Below are 13,964 nucleotides of genomic sequence, written 5' to 3'. Positions count from 1 at the left end.
CAGCTATGCCCTAACTTCTATTACCAAGCTCTTGCTTCATCAAGTGAACAACTCCCATTTTAGCACTGCATTGGTATGTACTTTAATGATACATACCCACTCCATAAAACAAAAACCAAATAACCCCTATTACTCACACCCCTAAACCACCATCCAACCTTTCATGGATTTCAACAGGAGTTAACCTGGATTCTTTATAGCTGCCTACGCTCTCAGCATTATTGCTTACTGTTAATGAAACGTGCTTCAGTTCAATTGCATTGTTTGAACGTAATCCACAGCATTCTTCCCACAAATGTGTATGCAGTACTGTGACAGTGAAATCTTAGCTCCATGAGTTGTCCCGTAAGGAAGAACCACAAGCTACTTTTAAAAGTAGAGATTTGGCAGTGGTCAGGGTGTGAGTGTGTGTGTGTAGGTCAATTAGGAAAGCAAGCAGCAGCGTTTTGCATCACTGGTAAAAATCAACTTCTTTCCGATAACCAACTGTGATCTGTGAAATCCAAAAAACAGGTCAGTAAACGTTTACTTTTGGTGTGTTTAATGAGTGCTCCTCCCACTGTCACATACCTCCTTCTCCTCACCTTTTTTCTCCTCCCCCCACCAAATTATGGAGAACACATCTGGGTTTTTTTATTCACCAGCATGCAAGTTGAAATGTCTTAAACATGAATTTGAAGGGTTTAGAGATCTTTAATGTAAAGAAAGAAAACACTAAATCCTAAAATGAGCTTTCCTCCCAAATATTTTAGCTAGCAATCTGTAAAACTAACTTTCAAATTCCAAAATTACTCCTGGGTAAGAGGAAGCCACCTGCAGTCAATTCCTGAGAACTTGAACTCTCAAACCCTTATCTTTTATTAAAGCTAGAACTGTGAAGTCTTTCAGAAGGCACTGTATGACAGTGAAGAAACAAAAATCCATTCCTTCCATTGTAGGTCATCCTTTAAGGGCTATTAATAATGGAGAAACATATACAGCCTCTTAGTACTTAACTTGTTACCTAATTATTTTTATAAAACCTATCTTATTAGGTGTCTATACAGTAACATGGAATTACAAGAAAACTGCTGTAGATGTAGCTTTATGGAGGACAGTCATCATTAGTTCCCACAGCCATCTGAAGCCAGTAGTCCAGATTTCTAAAAATGACAAAGTTGTACAAGTTCTCTCCTCCCTTGTGGAAACCATGTTCACTTTCTCTCCAGGAAACAGGGCTGTCTGCAAAGCCATGCACAGTTAAGGTCAGCCAATATGCCAGTTTTGGTTCATCAAAGTAGGAACTGCAAGGAAGAAGACAAGGTAATCAATAATTAAAATGAAATAGCATCTTCAAGTATACAATATAAAGTAAAAAAATAAAACTCAAAGACACAGGCACTTTACTGAAAATCTGTAATTAACAGTTTAAAGAAACCTACTTTACTACATAATAAATTCAAAAGAAAATATTCCATCAGAAGACATTAGGAAATGAAATAAGATTGGCTCTTGATTATTCTTACCATACTTTTAGACATGGTCAACCTGCAAGTTACAGCAATTAGAAAAAGTTCTAAATTGTAAAGTAGTTGCTCTGAATTCCCTACAACATGCATTGTCTTTCAGAAAATAGAAAATTTACTGAGAACAGCTGTTATCAGGGCAAAAAAAGACATTGGAGGAAGAAACATAGTCAGGCTATGCTTGACACAAATACTTTTACCACCAGAAAGAAAGTGGATTACAAATAATCAAGAGCAGCAGATAATGTCTGGCTGTAACTAGATGTCCTGGTTTTGGCTGGAATAAAGATAATTTTTTCCCCCATTCTTAGTAGCTAGAACAGTGCTGTGTTTTGGATTGGTGTGGGATTTGATATGAGAAGAATGTTGATAATACACTGATGTTTTTAGTTGTTACTAAGAAATCAAGGACTTTTCAACTTTCCATGTCCTGATAGTACACAGGTGCACAAGAAACTGTGAGGGATCACAGCCAGAGCAACGGACACAAACTGGCCAGTGAAATATTCCACGCCATACAACATCATGCTCGGTATATAGATGAGGGTTGATCAGGAAGCTCACTCTTGCTTCCAGGATTGTGGTTTCAGGATTCTCTCTTCTCTGTGATCACTAGCCGGGAATGAGCTGGGCATTGATCAGCAGATGGTGAGCAATCACACTGTGCATTTCTCATTTGTATGTTCTATTATTGGTAGTATTTAAATTTTTATTTAAATTACTAAATTGTTTTTGTCTCAACCTATGAGTCTCCTTATCCTTACTCTAGGGTGGGAAAAGGTAAGCAAGTGGCTGCATGGTGTTTGGTTGCTAGTCAGGTTTAAACCATGACAGTAGAGAATAAAAGCCAAGCAGATATGTGTTCCAACCCTAGCCCAGGGAGGCTTCTGCACACAACTTGAAAATTGCTCAGAGTAGCAATCAAACTGCAGATAAAGCAACAGCAATATTGTCATGAGTCAGTGCTATAATCATTAGCCACCAGCCACTTCAAGTGTCATCTCACACAGAGAGCAAGGAGCTTCCAGAATTTGCACTAATACACAATATGACACCAATCCATGATACACTAGGATCATGTAGTTTAGGTACTGAATTAGAACTACAGCTACCCCGTTCATCACTATCCAGCGTCTTATGTTACAACACCTGATTCAAAAAACTCACTCTAGTTTATCGCAATGCCTTAGTAACCTTGAAGTATCTTGTGATACTCTTTTTGGTATCATAAAGGGATTTCAATGATATTTTCCATCAGTAGATAAAAATACTAAGTCAGACATATCTGAGAGCATCTGATTTTTATAGACAGGAAGAATTTGAAAAATGTAGGAGCTCAGTAGAGTCACTGTTTCTCAGAAATTAAGATAAAAAGCAAAATCATTACTAGAATATAGGGCAGGCATTTTCAAATTCGAAGTACCCAAAATCGTTTATTGTTTTTTTTATACCGATGTTAAGTTTCCAGTTCATTTCCTAATTAAAAAAAAAAAAAAAAAAATCTTAATTTTGTGTATTTTGCTATTTACCTCCAACAATACTACTGTAAAGTAGTATTTAAAAATTATTTAGAAAATTAAAAAGAGTACAAATGTTTCAGTAATGTACTTCTGTCAACCCTTACCACAGCTGCTCCAATAACTGAATTATCTTCTCAGGAATTATGAAGCCTGTGATGGTACACAGAAAAGCTTTTTCCACTATTGTGTTGGGCTGAGGACAGCAATAGGTTGATACGAAACTAGATGATTTGTTGTCTCTGGAAAAAAAAAAACAAAACAAAACCAAAACACTAAAATAAATATACTTTAAATCTTCTACAGGAAGTTTTAGCAATCAAAACTTGTACCAAAGAAGTAGTATCTACTATGTATATCATCTAAATACTGAAGCAACTAATGGCCAATCAATTAATATACACAAGATGTCATGGTGCTGTGGGTTAACCCTGGTAAGCACCTAAGCACCACACAGCCATGGCTTACTCATTCCTCCCTTAAGTGGAGGGGGATTGGAAGGGTAAAAGTGAGAAGATGCATGGGTTAAGGGCAATTCAATAGGTAAAGCAAAAGTTGCATGTGAAAAGAAAGCAAGTTAAGGAATTCATTTACTACTTCCCAATCTACAGACAGCTGTTTAGCCATCTCCTGGAAAGCAGGGCTTCATCATGTCTGAGTTGGGAAGACAAATACTGTAACTCTGAACATCTCCCACGCTTCCTTCCCCCAGCTGCACAGCTCAGCGACAGCTAAAACAGCCCTGTGTTATCAACACCATTTTGGTTATAAATGCAAAACAGCACCACACCAGCTACTGTGAAGAAATTTAAGTATCCCAAGCAAAACCAGTACACATGGGTACCCCTAAAAACACAGATAAATTATTCAAGACTTACAACAAATGCTTAAGGGCATAACAGACTTCCCACTTAACAAAAGTGTGTCTGTCTTAATTCTTACTTAACTCTTCCTTAAAGTACATTGTGGCTTTCCATACTTAAAATGTATTTAAAGATCAAATTAATTCAAATACTTACAAGCTAACTTGACTTAAGACAGCACCTAGCCATTCGAACAGTTCTTCCGTACTGCAGGACTCATCTGGCTTTCCTTGTAGTTCATTACTTTGTAACACTGGACACTGCAAGTCCCTTAACATGCTGAACGTTATTTTTGGCTTCAGTGCCTGTATTTGGTTTTTTGAAAAGTATGACATCAATGTTGATCCCTCTGCACCTTAACAACACAACACCACAAACAGCTGTTATGAAACTACTAAACAAAAGGAGCACTGAATACATTAAACCTTTGTATATGTATATCAGAAAATGCAGCACATGAAACTGCTTACATGCTGTTATCTTTGGCAAAAGTCACAGAATTTTCAGCTTCCTCATCTTCCTGGAAATAAAAATTAGTGCAAGATCCAACAACACAGTAAATTTACAATTTAACTATCAAGCATAGATCTGTCAATAGAAAATACAAGCAGAATTAACTGGGCAAGTAATAAAATAAACTCATTAGAAAATGTTCTTGAAAAGGCACACACAGAAGGGAGCAGGAACAGGTTAACTGCTCCCCAAGACAAAGTGGTCTGCAAAGGCACCCACATTGACAGTATACCCCTGCCTATATACATGAGGCCAGAGTACATTTTGCCTTACTACTGCCCATATAAACATCCCCTTCATGCTCATGCACAGATACATGCTGCTGCAGAAGGGCAATGCACGCCTTACACTATTAGGACATCTCTAGCTCAGCATCTCTAGAAATTCCTCAGGCTTGAGTGGGAGGATATATGTGGTAGATACACAAAAATAATGCATCTGTAAGAACAGGTAAACGGAACTAAGCTCACATGAATTCAGGAAGTATTCCCTCAAAAACCACTGAGTGTCTAGAGGGATCCTAGCATCACTAGTTCACCAAGAACTGCCTCCTAGAGACAGTATGGCTTCCAGATTCATGAACAACATCCTATAGAATAAATTTCTGCAGATCTCAGGAATACTTTGCAAAAAGCTATAGTGTCATTTAAATTCTTCTGGAACATGCCTTCACAACCACAGAAAGTTTCCCTTTTCATTGTCCTAGAAGGCACACAATCAGGTTAGTGGATCTCTTAGTTCTCAGCTAAGGAGAAGAGTCCTTCTGAGAGGTCTTAACCCATCACTAAAGGCCACATACTTGATTTCCTAGGTGTGATGTCAAATTTAATTCAGGAACCATAAGGTTTTGAAGAAAAATTCTTGATTTACAGTAAATTGAGAAAGTCTAGTCATCAAGACCAGAGACTCTCCTACCCACCTGGCTAAAGTGTCTGCCACCCCAGAACATTATTCTCCCTGAATAGTGGAAAAGTGAGCAGGCGACATGTTTGAGAACAGATTTATATCAGTGACATCAAGAGGAATTCTTATGACAGTCTGGGAAACAAGGGTTGAAGAAAGAAGGGGAGATAGTAAAGAAATCAAACTGCATCACAAATCTCACTTTACTAGAAGAAGAAAAAAACACCTGTAAGAAAAAAAGTGGTAAGTCTTCAAATAAAAGTACATCTGTAACAGGTGTACTGTGAAGGACTTGTGGGAAAGGCCATGTTTCTTCAACTCTAGTAAGTGATCCAAAACAGCAGATAAAATTCTAAAAACCTAACTTAGACCAAAAACCTAACCTAAGCAAGCACATTGCAAATTAGGAGATACTAACCAACTTCCTTTTTGAAACAGTAAGATTAACTGATGTGGAATCAATTGTCATAAATTTGAAATTCCAGATAACACATTTTATTTCTATAAAGTAACAATGGGTTTCTAGGAGACCAAGAAATAATATTTTATTTATGAAAAGTCTGAAGTCCAGACTAGCACTTAAATAACACAGGAAAGGCATGTATGAACAGAAGAAATTCAAGAACAGAATAGAGTTCATTACAGAATACAATATCCAAGACTTGCTATCAAAAATTATGAACTGCCTAAACTCCATCAGCCATATTTATGTCATCAAGCACAATCACTTCAGGGAGTAGGAAAAGGAGGATTGATCCTTTTTTGCCATCCTTCAAAAAAGGCTGCCCAGTACTGAATGGCACAGTGATAAAGACAGGCAGCCACTGAATTCTTGTTAATTTAGTATTTTTGTACAGATATAATTAAGTCTGAAGTGTGCTAGAACAGATAATGTTCCTTCAGCCTTTATTTCCTGTTGGCATTTGTTACACTAACAGGTTCAAAGAATGTATAATACTGCCCTAGAATTCTTAGTCAAATATAAAAAAATTATACATTTTAAATGTCTGCTGCATATGGGAGCCTCAGCTATAGCCCTAACTTCAGGGTATCTCAAAGACTACAGTCGAGACTCCAACAGAACAATTTCTCTAGTTACAGCATAGCTTTCCATGTCAACAACAACCAGGCACATTGTCAAAGTTTTTTGGAGGCGAGTGAAATTTCAGCCAATAAACATTTAAAATTGCCATAGAAATTACAGTAATAGAAAAGAGAAGAAAAGATTGTTTTGCCTGTGTCATTAAAGACATGAGACACTCCATTTCCCTTTTTCTGTTCCTGTTGGTGCCAGAACCACTAAGTGGGAAAAATGGGTATGAAAACAAAAAAATCCTGTTTTGGGAAGTGACACAAATGTTTATAGGTTTGCAGCAGTGCTGGCCACAGCAAGAAACATGTTATCAGCAGGAAGGCTGAAAGCAGAATGTTCACAGAAGACAATGATTCTCGACAAAAAACAGCCCTCTTTTCCCTTCCAGCAGAACCTACACGATGCCTCGTCTATTAATAAAAATCTATAAAAGTTTCATTTTTGTGAGTACTAAGGAACTAAGAGTCTTTCTTGTGTTAAGAGCACAGAAAGGCATTCAGATTTAACTTCATATTCAGGAAACGACTGACCTGATCTGGTTTTTGCATACTAAAAAGTGAGGATAAGAAATGCTATTCTTCCTGAATGCCACTATACTGGCAGCAACAAACATAAGAAACACAGCGGCCCTAGAGGCATTCTGCTCTCTGCCTTGGGCCAATAAATACAAGCAAGCTGAGCCTGAAGATCCACCACCTTAGCTGGATTTATGTCACCATTTATGGTAGCAACAGTCTTCACTGTGACTCTTTACTGAGGACTATAAGGATGGGAACAGCAAGCCTTTAAACAACTTCATACAAAAAACACGGAGGGATCCTTGTTGTACAATTAGTACTTAAAAAGGGGGAGGAGAAACATGAAGGACAAAAGTGAAACATGGGACACTGCTAAAGGATCTTGCAATCAGCTTTAATTTCTCAGATCAGTTAACTCCCTCTCAGACTCGGTCTTGAAGAGCCAGGAAGGAGTGACAATGTAAAAAGCAGATAGGAAAGCACTCCCAGGGACCTCTCTAACATGCCTTTGCACTAGTGTGGTGACTCAAAGCAGAACCACACTAAAAGCTACAGAGCTATGATGAAGAAAAACATTTTTTTGTAGTACTGACTACTGTAGTTTTTGCTAATTCTATGCAAATGCTACACATCCTTTAATGCAGCCTGTTCTGAGGAAACAGAAGCAACTGAGGACTTTGGAAAATGATCCTCAGAAGAAGAGCAATACTTAAACTTCAGAAAAAAAAAAATCAATGTAATTGGAAAACAGTAGCTAAATGAACATTAGAAGAAAGGTGATTTGAGACAATACAATTTCTTAGAACAAGTTCTTACTCTGCTCCAATCTCAAGCAAGTGCTTGAGGCTAAAATGATAAAACAGCAAACTGTGTGTGTACACAGCACATGACAAATAGGGACTCTGTATGTGTCCTATAATTCAAATGAAAGCTCCCCATCTCAAGTACTACACCAAAGTAACTTAAATGTATTAATAAACACTCAAAAATGCATATTAATAATGGTTACATATATCACATTTATAAAGAAGAGGCAGAACTATCAAACAGGCAAAGTTATGCCAGAAAGCCTGGGCAACATAGAGACAAGGAAATGAAGCAACTAATGCGTCTCCTATGAATCACTGTTGTGTTCCTGAAGTGTTCTGCTATGTAGGAAGAAACACACACACACCCCCAAAAAAATACACAAAAACAAAAAACCTCACCCAAACACATTTTAATCTAACATTTCCCTTCACTAAAAGTACATTTGGACAATCACCTGAACAGAACAGTAAACTACAAATATTTGGACTTCATGTCAAGTTACATTTTAGTTTTACATTTAGTTTTTATTACCTGTATTATACCAAGCCAGTAGGAAGTCAAATTCTAAAGGTTTCTTTTCCTTCAAGGCCCAAAGCACTCTGTTATGTTTCTTGCTATCAGGGTGAAAGCCAGAATCAGTCAAGTCAATAGTTATAACTGCAAAAATGTACAGAAAAAAAATGTTACTTAATTGAAATACATTTCGGTATTAAATTCATTAAGAACTAAAAGAACAGAAAGGAAGCAAAGAACATTAAACTTCATTTTCACATATACATCATCCTTGTAAATTATTTGATTATGCAAATATGACTGCCCATTATGTAAATACTCACCTTCTGCTGTCCTTATTTTGATATAATCTGAAACTGCCTTCTAGTGACCGGGACATGCCCATTTTGTAATGGCAGTGACAGAAGTCCCAAAACAGTGCCTTAAAAATATCTTGGTAATTAGGTAAGCTATTAGTACTAAAAGAAGCTAGTTTCTAACATCAAAAGCCACATATATGGCAGTGATGATTTTTCAACTGGTTTTTTCTAGATGATTGGTCCTAGGCTAAACATTTATTTTTCAGATAGAAATTTCATCATACATTTTACTTGACAAACTGAATAGTAAATGATGTCCTATTTTGCCAAAATTCTTACTATAGATAACAAGTTTTCCCTTCTAAACTCTTTACGTAACTACCTATTAACTATTCCAGGTTCTAATACTTTTTAGATGGCATAGTGTTAATTTTTTTTTTAATTATTTACCAAAAAAAATTACAAAAGTCACACTCTGTATATCTCCTCTGCAGCGGTTAAAAAATTACAACATTTTCCAAGTACTTGGTATATGGAGATTACCATTTTAAATGGGTCAAAACGATTCTCCCTTTCAAGCATGCTGTCTTGGGTGAGGCTCTTCACTGATTTTTTTTTTTTTTTGTATAGTGTGCAGAGATTAAGCTCTACCTAAATTAGTTTACCACTTAATGATTTAAATCAGAAGGCATAGATACAGTGCACAGTATACAGAAATTCTTGAGTCCTGCATCACTCCAGTATAAACACCACAAAGAAAAACCCAGAAATTAAAAATTTTAAAGAGTACTCAAAAGATCACACATCTGCTTCCTTATAACCGCTTTATTTGAAAAAAGTAGTTTTTCCCTCTTCGTGCAGCCCTTGTATCTGCATCTGGAAAAATATGACCTAGACAAGAACCAATTTTAAAGGAAAGGGAAGTTTCACTATTGCTGATTTAACATTCCAACAAGGTGCTTCACTGACAGATCTGAAATTAGCACTGTTAATATAAATAATACTTACTATATCTCATTATTTTTTTTCCAGAATATTGAGAAGGACGACCTTGCAGTCCAAGTTCCTCATAAGTATCCTTATCCACTGATAGAATTAGTTTTCCTATAAACAAATCAAACTTTAATACAAATAATCTTCTATTTAGTTCCCCCTTTGAAGTCTTCTGAGAACCGTATACCTTATACAATGTTAGCTTTGGACCCATGGCTTTACTAACATAATCCAGACTCCTTAGTTCCAGTTAAAGGGATTATCAGATTAACCCTTGAAAAAATGTTAGAACTCAATTACTGTTTTTCATCAGAGGTCTTATGAACTAGAATGAAAGTGTAATATCATTCCAGAGACAGTCATAGCTTTTTTACTGTCCTACCTCACTTCATTGCTTCAATCTTCTCTCCACTTGTCCCCTAGTGTTTGCTGTGTCATTGGTTGAAAACTACATTACACTAGGGCCTGATTTAGTAAACAGTCATGCCCACACTGCTCAACTAAACGTACAAAAGCAATTCCTCCAACTCCAGTGGGACTACTCACATTGAGTAAACTATGCTTATTACCAATAAACTGATACGCACTGGAACAACTCCACTTCCATGTTCATAAAGCAAATTTGGCAGCTGCCACTCAGTACAGCATTTCACAAAACAGATCTCTACTACAGTTTTTTGATTCTACTGTACGAGTATAATGTAGACTACAAACAAATAAGGCTGCTGCTGAAGATTTCAGAGAGTGACATCACCAGGAACTGTTAATGCTGTCTCTGCATTAATTGTGCATAGCTTGTTATAACTGTATCATACTATCAAGTATCCATTTTGCTAGACTAAGCTAACAGCACATAAAAGAATTCCTACCCTGAAGAATCTGAATTTACACCTGACATATTACAGTCTTAGGCTAGAGGGCTGATATAATAGAAATACAAATTGGTCTATCTGATATATTGTTAAATGGAAATAAGAATACATATTTGAAGCCCAAAATAACTTAATTATTTCCTCTGCATGTAAAATCCCAAGATGGAACATTGTTATAAAACTGTGATGTAAACACAATGCAGTATTTTAACACATCACATAATTCTCAAAAGAATAAACACTGAATATTTAAAAATTGTTCCTAAGCAGTGCTGATAAAAACAGAATTTGTACCAAACCACAAAATTAAGATGAGTAAGAAACAAGAAGTTAGAAAGCAATATTTTCATTAAAAATAATCCTCTGTAACAATTGCAATTACAGTTCAAGTATTGACAATATGACACTATACATAAGTGAAGATGATATTTTTGTTATTTCCTTTAGATTAAATAATTTTAACTGCATGAATGAAAAAAAGAATTTAAAATGAATATTTTTTTGATTCAAACATATTTCTAATAAGTTGGGAAGTATGGTAAGCATTAAATTTTCCTATTTACATCATTCATAATGGAAAAAAAAAATCAAGACCATAATTTATTTGCATTACTAAAACCAAACCAAGACATACCATTTGGTAGCAGAGCTGCAGTATTATCTTGATCAATTTTTGTGTTATAGGTGAGCGCGTAGCATGAACCTTTAGTAGTAAAGCAGAAAACCATGAGATTACATAGTCTCTAAAGACAAACATGACAATATGAAAGATTCACCTCAAGATAATCAAACATGCCAAATACCATTTGAATCACTCTAAACTCTTATCTTCATCAACTTTCTTCCACCTTCTCAAAACATCATTTTGTTACTAGTTTTATAAACCTTTATGAACCTTCTAAAGGACCTGTAATACAGATAACATTAACAATATGCCCCAATATGCAAACACTTTCTTTCCACCTGTGACCTTCCCCAGCCAGCAAATGAAAACCCCCCCTTTTTTTTTTTTCCAGAAGCATTCCTATTGTTAGTTAACATGAAGACAAGGTGGAAGATGTTCACATTACTAAATATATTTTGTAGCATTATCTGCCACAACCAATTTTGTTTTTAAAAATACAGGAATCAGATCCTGTAAACTTGGTATACAAATGTTGCACTGCTTCCATAAAACTACTGACATAAAAGCAATTAATGAGACTAAAGGAAATATGAAAAAGAGTCCCACATTTAGACAGTAATGGGTCTCATTTTCCTATTTTACCCATATGTTCTCTGTTCTCCTTATTTGCCTTTGAAGCTTTTTTTTGTCCCTGACAATCACCTGAAGGACACATTTATCATGAGCTAAATGAGCGCGGCCAGCTCGATGAAAACAGCATGCTCTGAGAACGCAATAGCAAGTTGGCGGGGCAGAGGCTGCATCTTTCTTCACATCATCTTTGCTATTACTGTGCAAGGATGAGCTGCCACAGCTCCATCAGCAAAAAAAATATCCAAACGCAAATACACACCACTGCCCCACCATAAAAAAAAAAAACAAAAAAAACCCCAAACTTATTTCTTCTCTTTTTGTCTTGTCTAGTGTGGAACACAGCTAACACAGCTGTGTTGAAATATGAAGGAATTAGAAAGGGTAAAGGGAGCTGATTTATGGAGGAATCTGCATAAAAATGAGATGTAGAAGATAAACAGGTGTGACTTGACAGCTGGCTTACAGAACTAAGATGGAATAGAGAAAAATGAAGAGGGAGCAGTCACAGAAGTTTTGGACCCATTGGATATAAACAAATGCTGACACAGCAGAAAAAAAAAAATCAGGTAAAGAAATTAGTACAGAATTTTCTTAGTTTTTTTTTCCTTTAAAATGCTTTTCAGAAAAAATAATAATGAATGGATTTTACAGTATTATGAAAAACATACACTATTACTGCATCTGTTATGTTCTGATTACCTCCTTACCTTTCTTCACAAAAGCATCAATGAATTCGTGAGCAACCAATTCATGAATCGGCAAATTCCTCACCACGTAGTACTCTCCAATATCTGCAATAGTACTTTTCAGCACTTCAGGTAGTATGCCACATTCAGGGATCAAAAAAGACACCTATTAAGAACATATTTGTAATGTAAATCACATCCTAAAATCCGTTCTGGCAGAAAACCAAGAAAAAGTCTTCTTTTCGAAGTCGTCAGTATGTTACATCAAAACAAAATTAAGAAAAAATAATTACAAGCTATTGTCTCAAAAATTTATCAATTTGCAAAAAGTTTCCAAGTACAGCAAAGACAATACTTGGTTTTTGCATTTCACATGCTATATGATAGCATTTGAGGTGTTATGCAAAGGCATGATTTTACACTGCATGACTTAACTAACAATCTTTTTTCAGGTCATTATAAATTTAACTTGAAGTCGCACTGGAACATTTCCTTCAGCCCTTGCTGCAGGAAGCAGCTATAACTAAAAGTGTAGGCTAAGCATTTATGTAATCTCAGCGGAAATACAAAGACCAAAGTAGAATTTAAACTACTTTTCAAATCAACAAGTTCTCCTCTGTAGAATATTTTGGAGGTCAGGAGAGTAGAACAAAACTTGAAGATAGATTTATGATTTTCAAAAAAATCGTACGGAAGACGTACATTAAGGCTACAACTGCTGTAGCAGGTTTCTAATTTAAGGGAGGAAACTGATTTTTAAAAGTGATGCGCACCTAGGTTTTCTTACTATACTCAGCATTCGGTCTTTTGTTCCAATTGTCTACCTTTAATTACCCTTTTGTTTAAAACCTTTCCTGTACGTGTTTCAATAGATCAAGAGAACGCTTAGGCCTGGGAGCCCAGGGCAAACGAGGTTATTACATAGGCAAACAGCAAGCTTCCCAATAACCATGCACAAGCAGCATAAAGGTTCATCCCCCTGCTCCTTCCCACTTCACCCCTTAGAAAAAAATTTCTGAAACAAAGGAGCTCACAGACAACAGGCATGTATCTCCCTTTGCACACATACACAAGGGAAGTAACAACCTAGAGGTGGGCTGCCTGCCACATAAGCAGAAAGCTTTCTAGTTAGCTGCTAAAAAAAATACTAAGGAAATAGCAAGAGGGCCTGACAGACACTTGCAACAGGCAAAGAAAGGAGAGCGAGCTGGCAAAAACTGGCCTTTGCAACATCAAGTCGTCCAAGACAGAGAAGCAGTTGTTGGTGCCTGCACGACATGATACTTGGGCAGGAGGAGGGACAACATGACAAAGAGGACTTTCAGGGCACACCTGCTGCCAGGCTTCAGCGCTGAGGGACTGAGCCTGTCCCTCACGGCTTGGAGTAGGCATCTGTGGCGCCGCTCCCTGCGTAACTTGCCAGGCAGCGCTGTCGGAACACAGCCTCCTCCCCCCACCGGGGTGCTGCCCGGCGCCGCCCAGCCAACCGGGGCTAAATTTTATCCTCCTGTTTATAGTCCCGAAAGAGGCGTGCAGGCCGCCTTTGACGAGGGCGGGAAAAACCCTCCAGGAGCACGAGCAAAGCGCCCCGGTCGGGGCGGACAGGCGGCGGCGGCAGCAC

At 37.0% G+C, this 13,964-nt stretch overlaps 1 protein-coding gene across 2 annotated transcripts; it reads right to left on the bottom strand.

Moving 5' to 3' along the window:
• Positions 1 to 628: 628 nt before the first annotated feature.
• Positions 629 to 13,958, bottom strand: RPP40 (ribonuclease P/MRP subunit p40). Of its 2 annotated transcripts, none has more exons than XM_026843227.1 (8): positions 13,521 to 13,958; positions 12,365 to 12,509; positions 11,034 to 11,102; positions 9,543 to 9,638; positions 8,254 to 8,379; positions 4,042 to 4,240; positions 3,130 to 3,264; positions 629 to 1,283 (listed from the first exon to the last, which is right to left on the bottom strand). In XM_026843227.1, the coding sequence occupies exons 1-8, from the start codon at positions 13,620 to 13,622 to the stop codon at positions 1,085 to 1,087; spliced, it is 1,071 nt and encodes a 356-aa protein (XP_026699028.1). In that variant the 5' UTR covers positions 13,623 to 13,958; the 3' UTR covers positions 629 to 1,084. The 2 variants fall into 2 exon arrangements, with proteins under 2 accessions (XP_026699028.1, XP_026699030.1); XM_026843229.1 differs by having other exon boundaries at positions 989 to 1,283; positions 13,676 to 13,958.
• Positions 13,959 to 13,964: the final 6 nt, after the last annotated feature.

The sequence above is a fragment of the Athene cunicularia genome, assembly GCF_003259725.1.
Source record: "Athene cunicularia isolate RWA chromosome 2 unlocalized genomic scaffold, athCun1 chr2_part1, whole genome shotgun sequence".
NCBI lineage: Eukaryota > Metazoa > Chordata > Aves > Strigiformes > Strigidae > Athene > Athene cunicularia.
The sequence above is the reverse complement of the archived record's forward strand: the minus strand, read 5'-3'. Positions and strand labels throughout refer to the sequence as shown.